Source organism: Bos taurus, chromosome 24 (genome assembly GCF_002263795.3).
Source record: "Bos taurus isolate L1 Dominette 01449 registration number 42190680 breed Hereford chromosome 24, ARS-UCD2.0, whole genome shotgun sequence".
In the NCBI taxonomy this organism is placed as follows: domain Eukaryota; kingdom Metazoa; phylum Chordata; class Mammalia; order Artiodactyla; family Bovidae; genus Bos; species Bos taurus.
Window position 1 is genome coordinate 57925831 of NC_037351.1, and position 24966 is coordinate 57950796.

The window sequence follows — 24966 nt, forward strand, 5'->3', positions numbered from 1 at the left end:
CACAGGAGACTTAAAACTACTCTTTTAAAGAGGACAGTGAATAACCTATCTGTGTAAAATTCTTTGCTGTAACATAGCCAGCGAAACACTGAGAGGCAAAGATTTCAGTAGTCACGCCTCATCTTTCAGAATTATTGAGTCCCTCTTGCAGGAAACTCCTTATGCAACCCCCAGCCTTTAAAAATAAAATTAACCTCATGGTGATATCCTGTAACAATCTCTGAACTTTTGGCTTCAGTTTCTTGGCTGCAGTTGCTTATCTGTGAGTGATTCAGTGACGAATTTTGTGTGAAGGAATTTTTGTAATTTAATCCTAGAATTAAACACCCCTGGAGAGTTAGCTGCTTCTTTAGTTGTGATTAATAGTTTTTTTTTTTTTAATCATATACTGGGACTTCTCTGATGATCCAGCTGTTAAGACTCCATGCTTCCAGTGCAGGGAGCCTGGCTTTGATCCCTGCTGGCTCAGATAGTAAAGAATCTGCCTGCAATGTGGGAGACCCAGGTTCGATCGCTGGGTCAGGAAGATCCCCTGGAGGAGGAAATGGCAACCCACTGCAATATTCTTGCCTGGAGAATCCCACAGACAGAGGAGCCTGGTGGGCTACAAGGCATGGGGTCGCAACTTGGACACGACTGAGCGCGCACACACACACACAAAACACACACGGGGAACTAGGACTCCATGGATGCCACACAGTAGGCCACCCCCACCCCCAAATCATAGTGTTTCAATTAAAGAACTCCTTTATTATTGAGAATATATCTTCTCCCCTAAACTTCTTATTTAGTGGTTCATGAAAAAAAAAAATCAGCTTTTATAGGTATGACATCACTGGAACAGGATCAGGCATATAACCTCAGCTGTGGCATGTTAGAAATAGCTGCTCTTCTCTTTCAATGGTAGAGTAATCTTCCCATACCGTGTAATTTATTCTAACACGTGTTCGCTGACATCTACAGCAATATTTTCTTAAGCATTTTCCAACTGTTTGCTGACAAATGAATGCATTTTATGTTGCAGTTATAGTTTCTAGTTATCATTTTCCTATTTTAACATTTGTTGGTTTATATTTGTATTTTCTACCTTGCTCAGCAGTTCAGTTCAGTCGCTCAGTCATGTCCGACTCTTTGCGACCCCATGAATCGCAGCACGCCAGGCCTCCCTGTCCATCACCAACTCCCGGAGCTCACCCAAACTCTTGTCCATCGAGTCAGTGATGCCATCCAGCCATCTCATCCTCTGTCGTCCCCTTCTCCTCCTGCCCCCAATGCCTCCCAGCATCACAGTCTTTTCCAATGAGTCAACTCTTTGCATGAGGTGGCCCAAGTACTGGAGTTTCAGCTTTAGCATCATTCCTTCCAAAGAACACCCAGGACTGATCTCCTTCAGAATGGACTGGTTGGATCTCCTTGCAGTCCAAGGGACGCTCAAGAGTCTTCTCCAACACCACAGTTCACAAGCATCAATTCTTCGGCACTCAGCTTTCTTCACAGTCTAGAAATAACCAATGTTTCTCCAGTGATGTGTGGCTTTGGGTCTTTTAACGTTAAATACACTTCTCATCAAGTTTAAGAAAAATGGTTAAGTATTTGATCGTCTCTTCTCTCTAAAAGTCATTGAGAAAGAAAAACCCTAGAGGTGTTTAATCAATCTGGATGATCTAAACACCTAATTTTTCAATGTCTTTCTGTATGTGATGTTGGCACTGGGGAGACCTCAGTAAGCCAAAGTGTCATTGTCCCTGACCTCACAGCTTTCTTGTCTCCTGGAGTGAGAGCCAGAAACTCCAGTGTCAGGAATTCCCTGGCGGTCCAGTGGTTGGGACTTGGCGCTTTCCCTGCCAGGGCCCAGGTTCAGTCCCTGGTTGGGGAACTGATATCTCACAAGCCACGTGGTGTGGCCAAACGGAAAACAAAATAAAGCAACTCAAGCGTCGTGTGAAAAGGATAACTTAGAGACATGCCAGGGCTACCCATGGTTGGTTTGTACGTGTTGAGAGAGGTCGAGGAAGGCTTTTCCAGGTGAGTGACATAAATTTAGATCTAAAGATGCTTGGAAGCGAGTTACACAAAGGGGACTGGGGGTGGTGGTGAGCGGTGGTCCTCAGCCTTTGTTGGCGCCAAGGACGGGTTCCATGGAAGATGATTTTTCCATAGACCGGGGTGGCGGGGATGGTTTGGGGATGATCCAAGTGCATGACATCTGTTGTGCACTTTAATCTTATGCTGCCGCTGATCTGACAGGAGGTACTGGTCTGCGGCCGGGAGGTTAGGGACCCTTCGTGGAGACAGTCTTCCAGAAAGAGGGAACATCATGTGAAGGGCTGACAGTGACAGCCATCAGGTTTCTTTCAGAGAACAAAAAGTTCTGCCAGACTGGATCCTAGAATGTGAGGAGGGAGGGGCAAGGGATGTGGGCTGGCACATGGGTTGAATCAGGGAGAGCCTTCTAAGTCTGGATCTTATTCTAAGGACGATGGAGAGATGCGGAAATGTTTGAGCAGATGGGTGACAAGATGGCATCGTTAGACACGTTCCTAGAGCTCTCAGTGTGGAGAATATTGGAAGTTGGCCAGGTTGGAGGCAAGAGGGTCAGTTAGGGAGCAGTTCTGAACTGACGGGAGGAGCGGGAGGGTGAGGCCAGGTGAACGGATGTGGATAGAAGGCACTGGAATCAACAGCTCCTTGCAGGTGGAACACTCAGCACACAGGGATGGAGTAGATGAGGGAGTAAGTGCCATTAGATGATGGACTCAAGGGGGAAATGGATCTGTTTTGGTTGGTGTCTGCAGCTGAGTTTCTTAGAAACAGACTCTGGATAATCTCTGGAGATCCACTTGTGAGGGAGTGAGGAAGGCTGGATTAGGCAGAAGGAGCTGATCCATTAAGCTATGGACACTGAGGCCTGAGCCATTTTACAGGGCATTCTGGAGCTAGGATGGCCCTTTAGAAATGGCCCAAATTGAGGCAAGCCTTTGTTATCACTACATCAGCCAGACACTGGCTGCTCCCGGGGGAGGAGTGTAATCTTGGGTGAGACAGTTCACAGGACCTGGCTCAAGACGGAAGCCAAGGCCTGGGACTCTGTTGGGAGTGGTCAGATGTCAATGGTCTGAGTAGCTAGGGGATGGGGGTTTATACTCTGAAGATGGTTTTAGACAAAGCACTACAGTATCCACTACAGTGGCAAAAGATCTTATGTTTAGCTTGAGACATGCTTATTTCTAGGTGAAAAGTGAAGTTGCTCCGACTCTTTGCGACCCCATGGACTGTAGCCTACCAGGCTCCTCAGTCCATGGAATTTTCCAGGCAAGAGTACTGGAGTGGGTTGCCATTTCCTTCTCCAGGGAATCTTCCCAACCCAGGGATCTAACCCAGGTCTCCGGCACTGCAGGCAGACGCTTTACGTCTGAGCCACCAGGGAAGCCCAAGTACTATTTCTAGGTACTTGTGGGTTTATTGGAGATGGCAATGGCACCCCACTCCAGTACTCTCGCCTGGAAAATCCCATGGACGGAGGAGCCTGGTGGGCTGCAGTCCACGGGGTCACTAAGAGTCGGACACGACTGAGTGACTTCACTTTCACTTTTCACTTTCATGCACTGGAGAAGGAAATGGCAACCCACTCCAGTGTTCTTGCCTGGAGAATCCCAGGGACGGGGGAGCCTGGCGGGCTGCCATCTATGGGGTCGCACAGAGTTGGACACGACTGAAGCGACTTAGCAGCAGCAGTGGGTTTATTATCCATCCTTAGTTCACAGGTAACTAGTTAATTTCAAGTATGGGATGTGCAAGGCATTGGGCTAACTGGTGGGGGTGTTGGAAGATGCAAAGATGAGGATTTGCATAGGGACCAATGAGATCCCTTCTCGGGTGGAAATGACCCACACTTTAGCTTCTCTTCCAAAAAGGATTAAGTCTGATTGCTTTTCCTTGGCTCAGATACCTTTCTAGTTCTCCTCTTTCTCCCCCTCTCCCAACTTAGTAGAAAACAAGCCCAAACACCAGTTCCTTTCAAAGAAGCCCAGACTTAATGTAAAAGTTGCAAAGAGTTAGGAAACCTTATGGGGTTCTCAACAGGTCTTGTCCGTTGGCCTATAGTTTCTGAAGATGACTCTTGGCTGGTATCCCAAACCAAAAATTTCTTGCTCTTTTGATTGTCTAGAGTTCATACAACAATCCTTTCCTCGACTGTATCCCTCTGTTTCTTTGGGCAAGGCTGGTTTCTTAGGCCTAAAGAGACAGCAGGAGATGAAGATTAGTGAATCCATCTAGGGGCCAGGAATTATGAGGTCATGGGCCTCTAAAATAATGCCCAACTTTGCATCAATCAATTCATTAAGTGATGAGTCCATTAAACAGGTGGCGCCAATGCCCTGGCCACCTATGTAAATAAATCAAAATCTAAGCCCAGAAATACTTCAAGGTTAGGAAATCAAAACCGATAAGGATGACCAATCACAAACAGCCAACTACACGTTAAGCCGGAGCCAATCAAGTAATTTCCTCGCTGCGCATCCTCACCTCCTCTCTACCTCTCCCTAGCTCTGTGGGTGGAGCTCCGTCACTTCGGTGTGGCACTGCCCTCTTGGAATAGATTTTTGCTCAAATCAACTTAAAAAATTTTTAATGCATCTCAGCTTATCTTTTAATAGCACACAGCCCCACCCCACTTTAGGTCTCCTAGTGAAGGCTTTGCAGGTATTTCCAAACGAGGTTCGGGAAAGGGGATCTGTTTAGGAATCACTAACAAATAAAAAGAGGAATCCTCTTTTAGGCCTCCACTCAGTCTTTTTCTGGCAGGTTGATAATAATTTAAATCTGGTTATGATTTCTTTCAAGGGTATGTTTTTGAAAACTTGAAAAAAAAATTCTGGTTCTATCAATATTTTGTTCAGCCCTTGAGATGGATCAGCTACAGATCTTAGAATTATAATCCTAGTGTCAAATAGTGTAATAACTCCTTTGAAAACAAGCCAACAGATTTAACATACGAAACTCTATAAACACCTAGGCCTAGCTTAGTTTTGAGCTAAAAAAATGTGTCAGCTCAAGTCAGGGGACTGTCAGTTTAAGGAGTGGTTTTGTCAGGCCTTTTGATGGTGAGATAAAGAAAAGGCTTTTCTTTTTGTTTTCCTTCTTCTCTCCCACAAGGAACACACCTTTGGTGTGCTCTGCCCAACAAAGGAATTTCCCAATTTCATAGAAATCAGAGGGAAAGTATGATGTATGTAGATTGACTATCTGTATGTGCCTGCAATGCCTCTTCAAACTACAAAAGGCTTTAAAAAAAAAAAAGCTGGGATTTTGCAATTCACTGATTGGAGGAAAAACGAAGACATTAAGAGTTAGCAATAAAAAGAGCACCAACAAAATCGCAAAGGATTTGGAATTCCTTTAGTTTCTATTTGGCAGAAGAATAGTATGATTTCTTTGTTTTGCCCTTTCTTATCCACAGCAGTCAAATGATAGATTATTTCATTCTTTACTAGTATTGTTGCCCAAAGCAGAGTGGTGCCCAAGACAGCTCAATAATAGAATGGACCTTTGTATTGGTTTTTTGGAAGAGGGGTAGTGTTTTTATTTTATTTTTTAAAACTTACCCTAAAATTTGTTTTTTCTGTTGTGAAATTCAGTGATTTCACAGAATTAAGATGAATGAGTGCTTTGCTTTTCACTAATGGTCTACCTGAAGAAGGGATTTCTCTGAAATCCTCTTTGTAAAAATAGAACAAAGATCATTTGCAAGAAATTATCTTTTACTTTTGGTTGGTTTCGGGTTTTTTAAAAGCAGATGCAATGTTAACTGTTGCCGCTTGTGCAAATGATGAATTGTGCTTTCAAACAAATTTCCTCCAGCCGAGGCTTGACCAAAATGTCGGGCTTTGTAATAAAGCTCTGTTCAAAAAGTATTTGACGCTATGAAGCCATGTGAGGCAGTTCTACAAACGAAGGCTCTTTACCATAAGCAATCCAGATTTGAGTTTGGGGAGTACAGTTCTTCAAACCATTCAAACACTTTATGCTGTGCTTTCAAATCTTGGAAGAAGGGAATTGGGGGAGGGGCAAGAAAGTATTTTAAGTACACAAAGATTCTAAATTTAAGAAAGCTAGGATTTACTACAGCAGGTAGGGACGTTATGAAATTCCATACATTGTAATTTGTGTAGTGTATCAAGATTTCATAAGCAAGGCCTTGTATTTATTTCAATGCACATCATGTTTTCACATGCATATTAATAAAGGCCCACCTTTGAGAGAAGAAAAAAAGGTCTCCTTTCAAATGAAATCAAGCCCAAGTAAAGTTGAAACTCAACCCACAGGGTCTGGCAGTGTTTTTCAGGCTAAAAGAAGATGAGTTTCAATTTCATCGTCTTGTAACATTGATAAATGTGATCCAGTGGTTTGCAGAATTTGCAGATTACATAGGTCTTTCTAAACACGTGTAAATATGTATCCCAATCTCTGTGCAACTCCAAACAAGGTGCAGTTGGCAGTTAAAGACCAACAACTCTTCTGTGAGACAATCATTTGGTTCATTTACATGAAAAGTCTTAAATAGCAAAAATGCTCCTTCCAATTTACATCAGACAATGTCCCCATAACAGAGAACAATGGCTTCCCCGATGGAAGTTAATGCAGAGGAGAGACACACTGAGGTTTAGAAAACAAAGGAAACTTTTCAGCACACTTTGCAAATATTAACCAATATTTAAAATAAAGCACAGAAAAGCTTCCTGTGCTGTGAGTCTGCATGGCTCCTGGAGAGCTACTAGTATCTTCAGAATGAGATTAAACAGGAGTGAGCCTTTTTAAGAGGTTATGATGGCAGTTTTCAGATCCTTCCATTTTGTCCTATTTTCCGTGTAAGCACAGTGCACTTGATTTGGGGCTTCCTCACATTAAAAAAAAACCCCCCAAAACCTTTCAAACCAGTGCATGTCTGTGAACCATGTAGGAACCAGGACCCAGGGCTGCATAAACAGCATACCTGATCTGGTGGTAATATATTGTCTCCGTCTGGGCGTGTTAAGGATTATACACCTCTGTGGTCTTTGCATGGGGTTTATGTATGTTATCCTTTTGCGTTCTGGAGGCTGTGACCACCTGCTGTAGGCACACTCTGTGCTTGTTACATTTGTACACATCTCCCTTCTTGAATTTAAAGACCCAGCTATTACATCTTGTTTACTCAATATCATTCCCCCATTTAAAAAAAAAAAAAAGGACTACATGAACCGAACATGCCATGTTTCAATCTGGCCCCAGTGGCTTTTTCTCTGAAAAGCAAAACGTGTGTCTTTTACACCAGGGCTTTCTCCCCACCCCAGGGGGTGTCTTCCATCCTTTTGTGGCTCAGTTAAGGCGAAAAGGGCTCCAAACCACTAACTACCTAGGAGAGAGCCCCCTTCTTCCACCTCCAGGGAGAATTTCAGATGTAATGCATCTGAAGATAGCGTGCTCTCTTCTGACTTCTTTGCCACCATTGCGAGGATCACAAAACACCAGCGCCTTGGCTTCAAGATCTTTTTGCAACCATCTTTGGCGAGGCCTTGCTTCCTTCCACTCGAGTAAGTTGCGGCTTGGGACCGTGGAGAGGACCGGGCGAGAGGCTGCGATGTCGTTGGAGGCAGCCGCGGCCCTGTCAGCAGCCCCGCACCTCCAGCACCACGACCACCGGCCCTGCCCTCGGCCCCGGGCGAAGGAGCGGCGGCCGCAGACGGGCGGGTCGGCGGGGCTCGGCTGCCCTGCGCTGAGCCGGCACCGGCCGGGCGCCCGCGGGCTGCGGGGCTTCGCGTGTCGCCTCCTTCTCCCCGAGCCTCCCTGCCCCCCCCACCGGCCGCCCCCTCCCCCTCGCCCGCGCTCCCTTTTGTTCGCTCTCCGCTCGGGCCGAGCCTCCGCCGCCGCCCCGCCGCCCGGGGCCCGCACCCCCGTCGTAGGCCCCGGCGTGGCCGCCCCGCCGCCGCCGCCGCCGCCGCCGCCGCGCGGCCTAGAGCGCGGCGCCCGGGGAGGCGCGCGGGGCCCGGGCCGGGCGCACGGCGAGGCCGCGGCGGCGGCGGCGGCGGGGCGGCGGCACCGGCAGCATCAGCGGCGGCACCGGCGGGCGAGGCCGCCCCGCCGCTCACGCACAGCCCGGCCGCGGCGGCGGGGATGCGACGACACGCCCGTGGCATGGAAGCAGCAGCAGCAGCAGCAGCCGCCGGCGGCGCCGCGCGGAACAAAGGTCATCCGAGCTGCGGCCCAGACGCCCGGGCTTGACCGCTGCGAGGGCCGACCCCGGGCCGGGGGTGGGTGTGCGCCCCGGGGCGCGCGGCGCGCAGGGCTGCGGAGGAAGCGGGGCGCGCGCGGGCGGGCGGGCGGCTCCCCCCGGGGGGCGAGGCTGGGGCGCGGGCCCCTCGTGCCCGGGGCCTTGGCGATCGCCGGCCGGCGCGTGTGGCTCTGGTCCCTGGGCCTGATCGCCGCGGCCTGTCCCACGGCCGGCCTCGGGGACCGCCGGCCTTCGCGCCCCGCCGGCCTCCTTGTGAGGGGGGGGTAGGGGGGCACCCGAGGCCCCGCCGGTTTGGCTAGGCCCCGCCGGTTCCGAGATGGGGGCCACGTGAGCGCCGCCTCCTCCCCGCTCCAGCGCCGGCGGTGCGCAGCGCATTTTTTTAAAAGGCCTCTTTGCCCCCTAGGTCCCCGGGTCTGCCCCCCGCACCCCCCACCCAGACATCCCTAGGCTTTTTGTTGTTGTTTTTTTTTTGGCCCGAGGTGAAGGGATTTGGGCTCCCCCCCCCCCCCACCCCCAGGTGCTTGAAAGGAGAGAAGGTCGGAGGAGGAGGAGACTGGGGGGGCCCCGCTGGTGGTGCTGGTGCTGGTGGTGACAGGGAGGGCGAGGAGAGGGACGGGAGGAGGGGGCTGGGGGGGACAGGCGGAGAGGAGCCTGGTCAACAAGCCAGCACCACCCTGCCAGGGGGCCCAGGCCGGCTCCCGCCGCCAGCGCGGGCAGGGGGAGCAGACACACACGTAGATGGCTCTTTCTTGGGGGGCTCGTGGTCAGCCACCAAGCCAGGGAGCACACACTTGACACAACACGTACACAAAGATCTGAGCCAGGTTGTGGGAGGTAAGTGCGGGAAGGAGCAAGGCGCGGGCCGCAGGGCTCCGCGGTGGGCTTGGGGCGGAGGCGAGGGGTGGGTCCGAGGGGCTCTGGGGTGCTGGAGAGGTGAGCCTCTCCAAGGCTGTGCGCTCGCGTGGGGTGATGGGGACGGCGGGGGGACACTCGAGGACCCTCCCCTCCTCCCCAGGACCCGAAGTGGGGCAGCCAGCCCCAGCGAGATACCCCCCTCTGCTGCTGATTTTCAGGACTTGTTGGCAACTCAGCGAGGGTTGCCATAGCTTTTTTATGTAGGGTGACCAGAACCGGCTGAAACTGGTTTGAGGCAGATCAGCTCCTGAACACAATGCAGTCCCTGAGCTACTACAGTGGGATAGCAGCTTCCTCCCTTCATGGCAGCCAAAAGCCGAGGCGCTTGCAGGAAGGGACCGTCCCAACACACTATGTGAATGCACACTTAGACAGCACACAGCACGGGTACGTGACTAACGGAGCCCTAGAAGATTCTGTGTAGAGAAGATGGGGGAAAAATGTGCAGGTTTGCAAGCTTGAGATGACTTGGGCTTTTCCTGCCTTTTTCTTTTGCTTAAGGGATGGACAAGGAGCTGAGATTTATGGCCCTTCCTAAAGACAAAAAATGTGCCTTGGTAGGGTGGGGACACTGGGTTTCTGCAGTTCTCTTCTCTCTCTCTTGCTCTGTGTTTTTAACAAAACCAAACCCAAACGAACTGATGGATTTGTAATGGTAGTTTGTTTGTTGCTGGAGAATGCTACTTTGCATGCTTTTCTTCTCTTGCAGGGTATGTTCCGTTTTGTGCTTTTTGTTTTAGAAGCTACTAAAGGGTGTTGGGGATACGTCTGGCTGGTATGAAGGCCAAAAGGTAACACTATTGTTCTAGGAAATGAGCATAAATGCATTCCAGTGATGCTGCAAGGCATACATGCTGTCTTTTTTTTCCTTGTAGGCCTGTTGACTGGGGCTGCCTTTAACCCTTTCATATTTGCAGAGAATGCAACCGTGTGACAGTAACTGAACACTGGTCCAAAGTCTTTCCAAAAGGTCAAGGTTCACAAGGTGAGAAACGATATTCTGAGCATGAATTTTAAGTATTTATTTGAAGCTCCGTTCAGACACAGACTGACAGTGGCTTGGGACCCTGGAGATAATACTGGGTGGAGAGTGGAGAAGAAATACTCATAACGTTAGCCAAGTTTAATGGGATTAGAGGGACTTTTATGAGGTTGTTGCTATCAGGGTGAAATCAGAATGACTTCATTAAATCGCATGTGGCTGGTCATTTAGAAGAGGCAGGCCTGAAAAGAAGCAAGTTGGAGAGAATGGTAGGCGTCAGGGCCTTGTGGAGAATGTACTGTTTTACATAAGACTGAAGCAGTACACGAGTAGCTTTTTCTCCCCGATGATTACAGAAAAGAGGACTTTGCCAAAAATCCAGGCGACCTGGCCACCTTTTAGGGATTTGAGGAGTCTGAAGGTAGATTTGCCTTTTGTTCATTCATCACCTTTCTCTTTACCTCGCTCTGTATGTTAACCTGAAAGGCTTTTCACTCCGAGTCGAGTGGTGGAATGGCTTTTATTGATCTGGGGGGCTGTGAATGGTGAGTTTGTCAGTGGATTATTTGTGGCATACATTTTAATGTGGAATACTTAACCTGGTGCCAGGAGGAGGCTGGGTAGTATGGCTTCCTCTGTGCAAAGATGCTTGTTAACTCAAAGCTTTACAGCAGTGGATGGCAGACAATGTCCAGTGCCTTACAAGATGATAGTTTGATTTCAGCTGGTATTTTTATGCATCCTCCAAAACCAAGAGGTTTTTGAGGAGGAGAGAGAAGCAGGCAGTAATGACTGGTGGCAAAGTAAGGAACAAAGGCAGTGAGAGCTTACAGGAGAACATGAAGCATTTCGCTTTGGGGTTCCTTGTGAAAAGGACTGCAACTTCCCCAGACAGGAAGCCAACAGCAGCAGAATCCAACCCAAGATGATCTCAGCTACGGATAGAGGAGTTCTGGCTTCTGGTTTGGTCGAAGTACAGTCAAAGGGAGCCCATGGAAGGCACGTTGGAAAACAACTGTCTCCCTTACTTTGTAGAGGGTATTTTGTTCCTTTTTGCATTCAGTAGAGTGGTCTTTTCAGAAATGCCGAGGGTCTTAGGAGAGGTTGTGTGCTGGCGGTTGGTGGGCAGAGTCTCTGCAGTGCAGGGTGTCAAGTATGCAAGGGTTTTATTGTTGAATTTTTTTCTCATGATTTCAGAGCATCCAGCGTGTGATGAAGCTGAGAAACAACAGCACATGGTTAGCTCAGAGTGCTTGCTGTGGGATTCAATAGAGATAAATGTAATCTCGGGCTGATAGACCAGTAAATAGCTTATGCGATGGAACAAAATTCTTTACAAATCGCTGTGTGAAAATTGGTTTTCAGTTCTACATTTTTGCCTGCCAGAGGTTCTGTGTCTGAATGTGGCCGAAATCTGCTTGCAAAGCAGATCCCAGTCCACGTTGCATGTTACGCTGTTCCTGCTTTTCGGGTGCCAGCTAAAACTCAGATGGCTAATATGATAGCCCTTAATTAGCTTAATACAATAAGCTGTTTTTTAAATAATTGAGTCCTTCACTCCTGTCTTTAGAAAGTCAGTGATTTTTATTTAACGCTGACAACTGACCCCCTGCTGCGATGGATCCTTGAAAAGGATGTTTTAAAAAGCCCTTTTCGTAAGGCCTGGCGTGTCCCAGAATGTTCTGGTTTACTCTCTGTGGTTTTTAGCTTTGTTACTCTCCACCCCTCCCCCCTGACCCCGGCCCCTGCAAAGGCTCCTGGAAAATACCAAGTGTTTTGTACAAAGGCCTGTCTTTCCGGCTGCAGAGGGCCGTTGCAGGTCGGAGAGCTGGTTCTCCAGGGTTGCAATCAGGAGCTCATCTCGGCCTGAGGTTTGTCTCAGGTGGCAATATCGGGCAGGGCTCTGAGCCTGTCACAGGCCCGGGACTCCCGGGAGGGGAACCAGAGTTTCCTGGGCTCTGGACGGTGAGCGTGGAGAAGCCAGAGCGTCCCCTTTCCCAGAAGGAGCCAGGGGGGGCTGGCCCGCGCCCCGCTGTCCCCGTCACCACGCGGGCCGCACACCTGGGCCCCAGCCCGCCCCGCGGGGTTGCCTGCGGGGGTCTCCCAGGGCCCCGGGCCAGCCCCTCCCTTCAGGGAGGCATGTGTGCATCTGGCTGGGTGGGGTGGGTCCACTGGAAAGAAAGTGTCACTGGGTGGTAAACCTTGGCTTGTTCTTGTTGTTGGCCTCTTGGAGTCACTTTTTTCCACCTTGAAGAGTGTGGGGTCCGGGGTTTCTAGAACTCTCAGCCTCCTGCTTTCGGAGAACTCGTGTTCTGTGTTTTTGCTCTCTCTTCTCGCAAGGAGATTCCCCCGCCCCCCTCCCGCCTTGACTCCTTTTTAAAGGAAGGAGGAAGGCTGGGGCTGACATGTGGATGGAATTTTCTGCGGATACCTTCCAGGGGATGAGTTAGAACAGGAGGATTTGTTCGGGGAGACCCCCGGCCTTCCGCCTTGTTTCTCCCCTTGAAATGCGTTCCTGGGCTCCGCTGGGGGGCGTTGCGTTTGAGTGACCTTTCCCATATTCTTGGTGGGACTCCATTTAGCTGTTCGCAGCTGGAGCCGAAATTGCCAGCGCAGGGGCTGCAGGAAGATCTGGGGGACGATTTGGGGTTGGTTTCCCCCCCTATTCCCTTAACATCTCTTCCTCATCGGGGCACTACAGTAGCAACACAATAATAACAAACACAGCTGGTTAAGGGGAAGGAAATCTGTGGCCCCACTGACCCTCCCAGGCGAGAATACTGGAGTGGGCTGCCATTATCTTGCTCTGGAATCTTCCTGACCCAGGGATCGAACCCTCATCTCCTGCGCTGGCAGGCAAGTGCTTTACCACTTAGCCACCAGGGGAGCCCCAAGGAAATCCATACCTTTGTGTTAATTACGCAGGCATTACCCCAAGGGATATTGTGGGTATGGGTTCCAGACCACCGCAATAGGTTCCAGACCATGGCAATGAAGCAAGTTGCTGGAATTATTTTGGTTTCTTGGTATATATAAAAGTTATGTTTACACTGTAGTCTATTAAGTGTGCAATAGCATTATGTCTAGAAACACTATATCAAAAATACTTTACTGTTGCAGAAAATGTTAGCCATCATCTGATAATACACAAAGCTTCAATATTTTTAAAAGCCTGGTATCTGTGAAGGGCAATGAAGCCAAGCACAGTCAGAGGAGGTATGCCTGTGTTTGGTGTATGATCTCTTAAGTATGTATGGTTAAGTAATTAACCTTTTCTTTACGTACAGTAAAACTGACTCCTCAGTGTGCGGTCTCACGGGCTTTGACAAGTGCCTAGCGCCATGTCTGCCCCACCGTTACCTACAGGGACTTGTTCAATCTCCTGAAACCTTCCCACCTGCTGTCGCTTTGTGGCCAGACTCTCCTCTCCATTCCCACCCCCCTGGCAGCCACCAGTTTGTTCTGACCTTATGTTGGTCTTTTCCAGAATGCCATGCAAATAGCTTCCTTCACTTACAAACTGCATTTGAAGGGCCATCCGCATTGTTTTGAGTATCCACACTTGGTTCTTCTTTTATTGCCGACTTGTGTAGACCTCTCTATGGATGTACCGTGGTTTGTTTGTCTGTTCTTCCGTTGAAAGACACGAGGGTTGTTTCCAGTTGTTTTTTTTTTTTTTGTAATCCTCTTCCCAGAATAAAGTGGCTGTAAAAATCTGCATAGGGGTTTTTGTCTGAACGTAAGTTTTTATGTCTGTTTGGTATAGACTGAGGAGTGGGATGGCTGGGTCATGGTGAGTAAGTAAGAATTCAAAGTTAGGATGAAAGTAAATTCAGCTGGTCGTAGCTCACAAAAAGATCTAGCGTTGTCAGCTGCAGTTAAGACTTTCCAAGTACCGTTTTCGTAGCAAATGCTATCCGAAGACACATGAGAGATGTTCATGATAATAGACCACTCACTAACGGGATGACAGGCTTTATAACCCAGAACGAATCGGAATTAGCCAAAAGTGGAAACAAGAACCTGCACGTGGTAAAGCAGCCTTTATCTCCCTCGGCAGTTACTCCTGATCTCTTCAGAACCATTTGGCAGTTTAATTTTTGCGTTTGTCTTCAGCTTCCATAAAACACCAGCCAGTGACAGGATTGAAATTTTGGAAAGGGGTACGAAATCTTAGCTGCGTCAAGAACTTATATCGTTAATGATAATTTGATTTCTTGAGTTTCAAATTATTGGCGTTATTTTAGTATTTGAAGTTATTTTTCAGCTTTTATGTCTTTTAAAGAGGTGAAAATGTGTCAGTAATCTCAAAGCCATGAAGTAAGGAGATTTTGGAAGCATATTTTTTTTTTTTTAGCGGATAAAATAGCATTCGAGATCAGGAAGAACAAGTGGACTGAGGTCCTAGTGATGAACAACAAGGGAAGGGAGCCTGAGACGTGGGGATCAGCATTAATTTGGGGGTTGTTTCATCCATGGGGCAGATGCAGCGTGTTTCCTAAGCCCCGGACGTTGTGCTAGGCACTGCGAGGACCGAGGGCAAAGGCATCCAGAGAGGAAAGGCTAGTGGGAAGTAGCGCACGGATGCTATGATAGGAATGCGAATGGGCCACCAAGTGCCAAGTTTAGAGGGAGGAGCCCTGGACGAGGTGGCTTCTGAGCCGAAAAAGCCAGTAAAAATATGTCAGGGAGGCAGCGACCCGGAGGGCGAGCAGAGAGCCCGAGGGACTGTGTGTGGGAAGGCCCTGGCTGGGGGAGCGGGCGGGCAGGTGGGCAGAGGGCGAGAAGCGGGCAGTGGCTGGGCTTCCGAAGGCCGTCCTGCACCGTCCGCTCCAGGGTGCGCTTCCCTGTGGAGGCAGAGGGGCAGAGAAGAGACTGTTTATGATAGAGGACCCAGGGCAGCCCCGTGAGTGTGGAATGGAGGCTCTTCGGCGTCCAGTGGGGGCCCCACGGCAGCCATCCAGGAGAGGGGAGGAGGGCTCCATCCAAGGCATTGCCATGGCGATGGAGTGGTAGGTGGTGACCACGTCAGGGGGCCTGTGCGTGCATGTGTGTGTGTGTGTGTGCGTGCGCTGGTCTCCAGTTAAATATGAGGCCTGATAGAGGGGGAGGATGCCTCTGTGTGTGTGTGTGTGTGTGTGTGTGTGTGCGCGTGCGCTGGTCTCCAGTTAGATATGAGGCCTGATAGAGGGGGAGGATGCCTGTGTGTGTGTGTGTGTGTGTGTGTGTGTGTGTGTGTGCGTGCGTGCGTGTGTGTGTGTGTGTATGTGTGTGTGGGAGGCGAGGCCTGATAGAGGGGGAGGATGCCTGTGTGTGTGTGTGTGTGTGTGTGTGTGGGAGGCGAGGCCTGATAGAGGGGGAGGATGCCTGTGTGTGCGTGTGTGTGTATGTGTGTGTGCGCGGCGAGGAGGATGCTCTCTGAAGTTACTTGTCAGAGGCTACTTCTGGCTCTGAGATTCTGAATTCAGGAGGCAGGAAAAGACTGCGGAGGAGGAGCTGCTGGTAGGATGAGTTCAGGTTTGGGTTATGTTGCCCATGGGGTGTCCTTTGCCTTCCAGGTCGTGTGAGCTGGGGGTCTAGATTGGGAGCAGTTACTACAGAACAGAGCTGATAGAGGAAAGATAGGAGAAGGTGTCAGTTTGGGTTGCCAGAAGATAATGATTTGTACAGTAAAAAGTAAAATGCATCAATGAAGGGGAGGCAGGGGCTGAAGAACTTAAAGACGTGTGCTTCTGAAAGTCGGAGGGCAGACCGTGACGTCAGCAGCCTAACACCTGCAGGCAGCACTGTCTGTCGCGGTGGCCTTTCCATAGGTTTAAGACCGAAAGGTTGAGGCGAGCTAAACGCTGTTGCCCCCCACCCCCGCCATAGTGCAGGTCAGGAGACTCAGGCAGAGATCCTGGCCAAGGTCCGCCCGCTCAGAAACGGGCTGCAGGCGGAACTGGAAGCCTGCTTCTCATCCTTGGGCTCTTCTGCCTCGTCGAGGGACGAGCAGGATCGGGGGACCAGGGGAAGTCATGGAAGGTGCTCAGGGTTGGGAAGGCCTGTTAGGGACAGGGAAGGGGAGCAGGTGTCGTGGAGAAGTTGGAGGCACAGTTCAGGGCCTTTGCCATTAGCCGGGTTTTCCTGACTTCAGTCATCACGATGAGAGAGAAGAGTCTGTGTCTACCCCAGAGACGCACGGTGCTAGAATTGCATGCCGGGAAGACACAAGCGTTTCCTTTACTGGGCGCTGGGGTGAGGGACGGATTGGGAGAAGGAACAGGAGGTGTTTTTGTTTTATTTATTCTTCGAAAAGGATAAGAAAGCGTAAATTGAAAGTGGTGTCGAGAAAAATCTTTTGTCCTCGCACATAAGCACGATTTAAGGAATTCTTTGAATGCTCATCCATGGACAGGAAGTTCTCAGTTTGGCCTGTTTGAGGTTGAGAGGATGAGCAAATTCTCCTTAATCTAAATCTGGAGGCTGAAATAAGTCGTGTTTTTAGACAAAACCAGCGTGGCCTTCTTAGCCATCCCCAGGACTCCCCGCCAGGTGTCCTCTGGTTGAGGTCATGAGGGCCCCCGAATGCAGGTCTGTTCTCAGTCAGGTATTACCCCGTAATTAGAGATTCTGAGCGTCCTAAAGGATTCATAGAGACCCAGAGGTGAAGTCAAGGTGGTGTAGTTTTTGAGTGTCTTCTCAAGGCAGCCTTGCCTTTCGGGAACCAAATTCCTGCTGGCTCATGCGGTCTAGTAATGGGCGGTGATTTTGGTCATTTTCTTCTGCGAGGAACAGATTCTTTCTGGGTATCTGAACAGTAAGAGTTTTTCAAAGACTTCCAGGTTAGAAAAGTCACAGCTCTGTGTTAAAAATAAACAACTACATAGCCGGAAATGCATTAAACACTTATAGTTATAGTTATATCTTCATTTTCCGCAGTGAGCCCAAACTGGGGTGGAGGTGGGGTTCAGCAGGTAGTTAATAGCACATCTGAAACCAGAACCCACTGCCCTACAGACTTCTAGCCCAAGGCTGTTGCCATCAGTATTTCTTTCTGCAATCCAAAATTAGTTGTCTGGGTTTTGATGGTATAGAAGCCAGCTTTTACTTATAGTCCTTATATCATGTGAACCTTAAAGCCCTATTTACTGAAATGAAGCCCTCACACAGGTACCCGTTGATAAGCTGGTCCTTCACGGTTTTGCTGATACATCAAGAGTTGGGAAGTAGTTGAGGTCTCCCTCTTGAGACTTGATTATGCCTGTGTGTCTGCTAAATCGTTTCAGCTGTGTCCGGCTCTTTGCGACTGCATGGACTGTAGCCCGCCAGGCTCGTCTGTCCACGGGATTCTCCAGGCCAGAATGCTGGAGTGAGTTGCCACGCCCTCCTCCAGGGGATCTTCCTGAGCCAGGGATCAAACCTGTGTCGCTTAACATCTCCTGTGCTGGCAGGCGGGTTTGTTACCCCTAGCGCCTCCTGGGAAAGCCCCCTCAGCGAGTTAACTTAAAATTCGAAACCATTCTTTTCTTGAGGGTTGTTCAGAAGATGAAGTGCACATGAAGTGCCTAGCAGAGTGCCTGGTGCTCCGTGAGTCCTCCCTAGAATCTTAGCTGTCCTGTATTCCCGAGCTGCCTGTTTTAGGGGAAGGACCGCGTCCCTGACATCTCTTTTCTGTCTTGGTGGTGTTTCTGCTGTTCAGTCTTTTACCTCCTTTATCGGTGGTGATTTCTGTTTTGAGGTGTGGGCCATGAAGGCGCACACAGCGTTTCCTGCCTGGTCTGTAGGTTTGGAGTTGCAGCTGCCCTTTATCTGATGAAAAGCGAGGGACATCTCGGCAAGAGTCCTTGTTCTTCTTACTTGGCCATGCTTAACATTTATAGCTGGAAAATCTTGAACGAATTTTGTAGTTAAAGTCTTAACACTTCAACTGTCTTTGTTCCCAAGTAAATTCAGCCCAGTCAGCGAGGGCCTAGCATCTGGGTTGTCTGTCTGTTGGTGTGCTTTTCATCAACCAGAGTTTCAGAGCAAACAAAAGTTGATCGTGAAGCTGTGGCCGGATAGCTCAGGCCTCTGTTCCGTCCGTGTCCCCAGCCCTTTGCTGCCCATGTTTGCTTGGCAGTGACCAGATAGTCATGTCTTACACACTGGACCTTGGAGAGGATGGAAGATGGAGGGGAGCAGGGGTCCTGGGACCTCGCTGTCTAGAATGGCCCTGTCCCTTTGGCTGGCCCCTACCACATACGGCTTCTGAGCGCTTGCTGTGTGGCCAGTCCTGTTTTGGGGGCTTCCCTGGTGACTAAGTTGGTAAAGAATCTGCCTGCCATGGAGGAGACCGGGGTTCAATCCCTGGGTCAGGAAGATCCCCTGGAGAAGGAAATGGCAACCCACTCCAGTCTTCTTGCCTGGAAAATCCCATGGACAGAGGAGCCTGGCGGACTACAGTCCATGGGGTTGCAAGAGTCGGACACGACTTAGGGACTAAACCACCACCAGTCCTAATTGAGATGGGCTGCAAGCATAAAATATACACAGGGTTTTGAAGACTTAGATAGCAAAAAGGAATGTAAAATGTCTCACTAATAGCTTTTTAATATAGACTTTATGTTGAAAGAATATTTTGGTTGAATAAAACGTATTACTAAAACTTATTTCACACTATTCCCCCCGCCCCCCAGCCCTTTTCTTTTAAAAACAGAGGGCCTTCCCTGGCAGTGCAGTGGTTTAAGATTAGGAGTTTCCACTGCAGGGGGTGTGGGCTTGATCCCTCATGGGGGAGCTAGGATCCCGCATGCCGAGTGGCAAGTAAATAAAAAAAGTGCAAAAAAAAAAAAAAAATAGGAAACTTGCCACTGTATATGTGGTTTTCATTCTGTTTCTGTCTGAGAGTGCTGGTCTGGATTGTTGGACGGACGACCAGGTTTACCAGTGAAGCTTCCCTGGTGCCCCGCAGTGTTCGTGCTTACTGATGTTGAGTCCTTCTTTCGGTTGAGAAGATAGGGTGAGAACTACGATAGGGTCTCCTTGTTAGAGAAACTCTTTCTTCCCTGGTTTGGGCTCCCTTTCTCTCCCAGATATCCTAATCCATCTCCAGATTGCAGGATTTAGACAACCTTGCCACACTGGTGTCTGATGGGGAACGGAAAGGAAATCCACTGCAAGTTTGCTGTGTGCTGGAGGCTTTATACTGACTGTCCCCCGAAAGGTATAATTAACATCCCCGGTGAGCCTTACAGACGTTAAGAGACTGACGGAGGAGGGTGGCGCTGAGTGAGAGGTGGACCCGGACTTGGAGCAGGTCCGGCTCGCTCTGCGTCTCTTCCCTGCCTTTCCCCACCCGCTGCTGCGGTCCTGTGCTCCCTCCTGGGTGCCCTTATCATCCAGGTAGGACCAGTGGCATACAGATCGCCCCGGGAATCTTGTTAAAATGCAGATAATGATTCACTAGGGCTGGTATGGGCCCGGGATCCTGTATTTCTGACCAGCTCCCAGGTGATGGTGGTCTGCTGGTCCTTGGACTGCATGGAGTAGTAGCAGGGGTCTGTAGTGTGCCCCTGGTTTCAGATCCTCTGTCTCTGCTCCGAGTCATCTGATGCTCCAAGCCTTGCCCGACTGCGGGAACTCATGTCGCTTTGCATGTGATGCCAGTGAGGGCATTTGGGGTCAGCCCTCATTGTTGGGTCATGGATGCCCAGCCTGGCATGAGCACTGGTTTCTGGGTATGCAGGATCTGCCTGGATACTCAGTGTATTCTTGTTCCCACATAATCTGTGTTACTGAAGCTTTACTACCTTGATCCCTTGACTGATGAGACAGAGAGAGCTTTACTATCAGAATGCGATCCGGGAGATCCATGGCAGGGGTACCTGTTTGGAGTCACTGTGATGAACAGTGTCAGCAAGTCAACATGTGAGAGTAACCACAGGGCTTCCCTGGGGGCTCAGTGCTAAAGAAGCCTCCTGCCAGTGCAGGTTCCAGCCCTGGGTCTGGAAGATCCCCTGGAGCAGGAAGTGGCAACCCACTGCAGCATTCCTGCCTGGGAAATCCCATGGACGGTGGAGCCTGGTGGGCTACCGTCCATGGGGTCGCAAACAGTTGGACACAACTGAGTGACTAAGTAGCAGCCATAGACAGGAATAACTGCCATGTTTGGTTCAGAGACTTGGGATCTGATGGGAGGGGAGGACTCAGAGCTGTTAGCGGCCGCTGTTTTTGCCTCCATGCCTGACAGGGAGTCGGGTGACTTGTGACTTTCCCTTAGAATGGGAGCCCTAATGAGCCTTCTCACAGGGTGGTGATGAAGAATGGCTAATCAACACCACCTGCTTGTCTAGTGCACACGAAGGCACACACTCTGGAGGCCTTGGATCCAGATGTCTTGGGGAAGCTCAATCCCAGGCCTGAGCCAAAGGAGAAATTGACTTCCAGTAAGGAATTTGGTGAATTACGTGTGTGAACTGTAAGAGACCACAGAACTGTAGTTGGCATGTTTAAAAATTTGGAAATGGATTAAATTAGTTGTAAGGATAAAATGGTGTCTGTTACATGAGATTCCTGGGCATCCCTGATAGCTCAGTTGGTAAAGAAACTGCCTGCATTGTGGGAGACCTGGGTTTGATCCCTGGGTTGGGAAGATCCCTTGGAGAAGGGAAAGGTTACCCACTCCAGTATTCTGGCCTGGAGAATTCCATGGACTCTATAGTTGATGGGGTCGCAAAGAGTCGGATATGACTGAGTGACTTCCACTGCCACATGAGATACCAAGAAAGCCTGCCATTGCACAGAAACTCTGGTTGAGTTTTCGATCTTACTGGACATTGGGAGTCTGAGAGTGCTACAGCGCGTGAATCCAGCACATTGCATCCGGTTTATTACTTGTTGGTTAAATCTGTCAGCTCCCGGTTTTGTGCTGAATCCCTGTCTGGGGTGGGGAGAGTGTGTGTCATGGTGCGTCAGCTGTGGCCTCACATTGCTGTGAGGGGAGCAGGGACACGACTGGGCATTCAGGGTGGGCTTGGTGTGGGGCCTGTGCTGGAGAAAAGGGTTGGAACCACAGGTGTTAACCTGAGCTGGGGATGAGTTCAGGATGTGTAGTGGGGTGGTAAGTCAGAGGTCATCCTGGAGCCTGCCAAGAGTCAGGGTCAAAGACTAGCTGGGCAGAGAGAACATCAGACGGCAACGCACATTTGACCGGTCCCCCGTCCAGTGAGTGGCTAGAACCAGCAGAGCGTGGCACATAGACCGATGGGTGTGTGAGAGGGCAGGAGGGGCTTCCCGGGGGTACAGTGGTTAAGAATCCACTTTCCAATGCAGGGGGCGTAGGTCTAGTCCCCGGTCAGGGAAGACCTAGAGTCCCACATACCTCCTTGCTGCTAAGTCGCTTCAGTTGTGTCCGACTCTGTGTGACCCCACAGACGGCAGCCCGCCAGGCTCCCCCGTCCCTGGGATTCTCCAGGCAAGAACACAGGAGTGGGTTGCCATTGGGTGCAGCCAAATATTTTTTCAGAAAGTAAAACAGTACAGGGCTGCAGGGCCTGGGAGACATGCAGGCTCTCTGTGCTCATGGGAGCGCCCTTTGGATGAGCTTTGCCGTGATTCATTATCGTCAGAAAATAGCTTACCTGTAAGCGAACTGAATTTGTGTCCTAAAGGTTTTGACACTATTATTTTCTGATACACTCACTTGGCTTCTAAAGGTAGAGACAGGAGGAAATAAAGAAACATTGTGAGGAAGTAGAGGTTCCAATAAAGATAAACTTTGGGTGAAATTTTGAAAAAAATAGAGGGATGACGTTTTACAGAAAGGGAGAGAAGACCCAAGGTAGGAGATCCAAGGTAGGGCTTGGCTGGGGAAGGAAGTCCATGCGGAGGACTCGGGGAAGCGTCTTCAGGCGGGGACAGAGTTTGAGGCAGGAAGTGACTCAACCCGAGTTGGGAGGAAGACAGCTGACGGGTGAGTCGGTCACTTTGGGAAAGGATGTCTCTAGCCACTTTGGATTTCTGAGTCGTTCGGACTCGCAGCAGCACTGACAAGCCAGTGCCTTCGCCCGCGCCAGGCCCGGGGCGCTCCTCGCCCCCAGAGGGAGCGGACGTGCGAAGCCTAGCGGCCGGCGTCGGGGCTGCGTTCACATCCGGGTCTTCTGGACCTGACGGCCGTGGCCTCACGCGCTTCCGCTTAGCAGCCAAGGTGTAGGAGCTCTTGAGGGTGGAGATTCAATCTGCATTTTCTGTTTACCCAAAGGTCACGAAAACAGTACGTTTAGCTATCAGTGTTTGCTCCATAATCCACAGCGCCTGCTGTGAAGACTGGCCGGAGGGCCGCGGGAGGTGGCCGGGCTAGCGCAGGGCCTCCCCTGGGCGCGTCGCTGCGTGTCCGCGGGTGCTCATGGGTAGGGGTGTGTGTGTGAGAGAGAGGTGTGTGTGTGTGAGTGTGTGTGAGGTGAGTGTGTGTGTGTGTGTGTGTGTCTGAGGGTGCTCATAGGTAGGGGTGTATCTGTGAGAGGTGTGTATGTGTCTGAGGGTGCTCATAGGTAGGGGTGTGTCTGTGAGAGAGGTGTGTGTGTGTGAGGTGAGTGGGTGTGAGGTGAGTGTGTGTGTGTGTGAGATGAGCGTGTATGTGTGTGTCTGAGGGTGCTCATAGGTAGGGGTGTGTGTCTGTGAGAGAGGTGTGTGTATGAGGTGTGTGTGTGTGTGTGAGGTGAGTGTGTGTGTGTGAGGTGAGTGTGTGTGTGTGTGTGTCTGAGAGTGCTTCATGGGTAAAGGTGTGTGTGCGTGAGGTGAGAGAGAGGGATATGTGTGTGTGTGTGTGTGTGAGGTCAGTGTGTGTGTGTGTGTCTGAGGGTGCTCCTAGGTAGGGGTGTATGTGTGAGAGGTGTGTGTGTGAGGTGAGTGTGTGTGTGTGTCTGAGGGTATTCATAGGGTGTGTGTGTGTGTGAGGTGTGTGTGTGTATGTGTGTGAGGTGAGTGTGTGTGTGTGAGGGTGCTCCTAGGTAGGGGTGTGTGTGTGAGAGAGAGGGGTGGTGTGTGAGGTGAGTGTTGTGTGTGTGAGGTGAGTGAGTGTGTGTGTTTGAGGGTGCTCATAGGGGGTATGTGTGTGAGAGAGGTGTGTGGTGTGTGTTTGAGGGTGCTCATAGGTAGGTGTGTGTGTGTCTGAGGGTGCTCATAGGTAGGGGTGTGTGTGTGTGTGTGTGAGAGGTGTGTGGTGTGTGTCTGAGGGTGCTCATAGGTAGGCGTGTGTGTGTGTGAGAGGTGTGTGTGTGTGTGTGTGAGAGAGGTGTGTGTGTGTGTCTGAGGGTGCTCATAGGTAGGGGGGTGTGTGTGTGAGAGGTGTGTTTGTGTGAGGGTGCTCATAGGTAGGCATGTGTGTGTGTGAGAGGTGTGTGTGTGTGTGTCTGAGGGTGCTCATAGGTAGGGGGTTGTGTGTTTCTGAGGTGAGTGTGTGTTTGAGGGTGCTCATAGGGGGGTGTGTGTGTGTGTCTGAGGGTGCTCCTAGGTAGAGGGGTGTATGTGTGTGTGTCTGTGTGAGGTGTGTGTGTGAACGTTTCAGGTCCCTCATGCATGTCTGTCCATTTGGCAAAATGCGAGTCTGGTTCGGCTGTCTAGCGTTAATTTGGGGAAAGCTGAAACACATAGTTTAGCACTTGAGTAGTAATACTGATTAGGCTTGGCGGGTTTTGATTTAGATGACTCATAGCTTTTTTAAGAACAATTCTTTTCCTGCTAATCTTGGTCAGTAGGTACCGTTGGCCTCTGTTGGTGTTTCAGATTTAGCTGTCCCCTCTTTGGTTACACTCTGCCTTGGTTTCAGGTCGTTGAGGATGGGAAATTTCTGTTCTGCCTCTGTTGTGCTGCCTAGAAGACCTTGCTGGGCTGCTTTTCTGCAGGAGGGCAGTTAAGTGAAGGATGCTCATTATTAAATCACGTGTGTGCATGCCAAGTCGGTCAGTCGTGTTTAACTCTGTGTAACCCCCATGGACTGTAGCCCACCAGGCTTCGCTGTGCATGGGATTCTCCAGGCAAGAATACTGCAGTGGGTTGCCATGCCCTTCTCCAGGGGATCATGCCAGTCCAGGGATCGAACCTATCGTTTGATCCATCAGGAAAGCTCCAGAAGTGTAACTGACCTCTTGCAACTGCAAGATTTGATTAAACTTTGTTTTAAATAAGCCCCAGAGATGTCTCACTCTGAAAGTGTCCAGCATCCAATAAGCTTGGGCAATGCTTCCAGCTTGGACATTGTATCCCCATGATGAAGTTTCACCCTAGAAATTCACATCAGCACTTAAAAGTTCAGAGAAGCCTTGGGAGAAGAAAGATGTGTGTGTATGTGTTTAATCCAGCACTTCCCAAATCCCTACACTGTAGAATCCCCGCTTTCCCCTATTTGGTGGAAAATTGTGTAACAGGAGCATTCCTGTGTGACCATTATTCCAAGCTCTTGATTGTCTGGTGAAATTAGTGCAAATTCAGGGGGACCTCGTGAGAAATACTGAGAGCTTCCTCTCCTTATACTGTAACCTAGTGTTGGACAGCGTGATACTCTTCATTCTCCTCGTGTGTGTGTTCTCTGGTTTTTCTCTACTCCAGGAAGAGAACTTTTAAGTGAGTTTACTTTTAAAAGTCAGTAGACATGTTGTGAACGATCACCCTGGGGGATGCTCTTAGTCATGTCTTATAGATGAAAGCCCTACATTTCAGAAATCTAAAACTGCCGCAGGTGAGTTTGGTGTCCAGCGAGACAAGGCAGTGCTCATTTTGGAATTCTGGACCAGCTGTGATCAGCCCATGGGCAGCCCTTGGTCTGCAGGCTTCCTCAGGT

The 24966-nt window shown here is 50.0% G+C and overlaps 1 protein-coding gene across 4 annotated transcripts in view; it reads left to right on the forward strand.

Annotated features, from left to right (window-relative positions):
- Nucleotides 1-7291: 7291 nt before the first annotated feature.
- The window catches only part of ZNF532 (zinc finger protein 532), a 112877-nt gene continuing 95202 nt past the window's right edge, over nucleotides 7292-24966 (forward strand). The window contains exons 1-3 of one of the 4 annotated variants that reach the window (XM_024984572.2): nucleotides 9243-9574; nucleotides 9897-9978; nucleotides 10063-10172. Coding sequence is in view for 3 of the 4 variants with exons in the window: in XM_059881103.1 (XP_059737086.1) it covers nucleotides 7445-7574 (130 nt within the window). In the remaining variant the exon portion in view is untranslated. Of the gene's footprint in view, nucleotides 7575-9242; nucleotides 9575-9896; nucleotides 9979-10062; nucleotides 10173-24966 lie in introns of those variants that run through there. The other 3 variants (XM_059881103.1, XM_024984570.2, XM_059881102.1) reach the window with 3 other exon arrangements.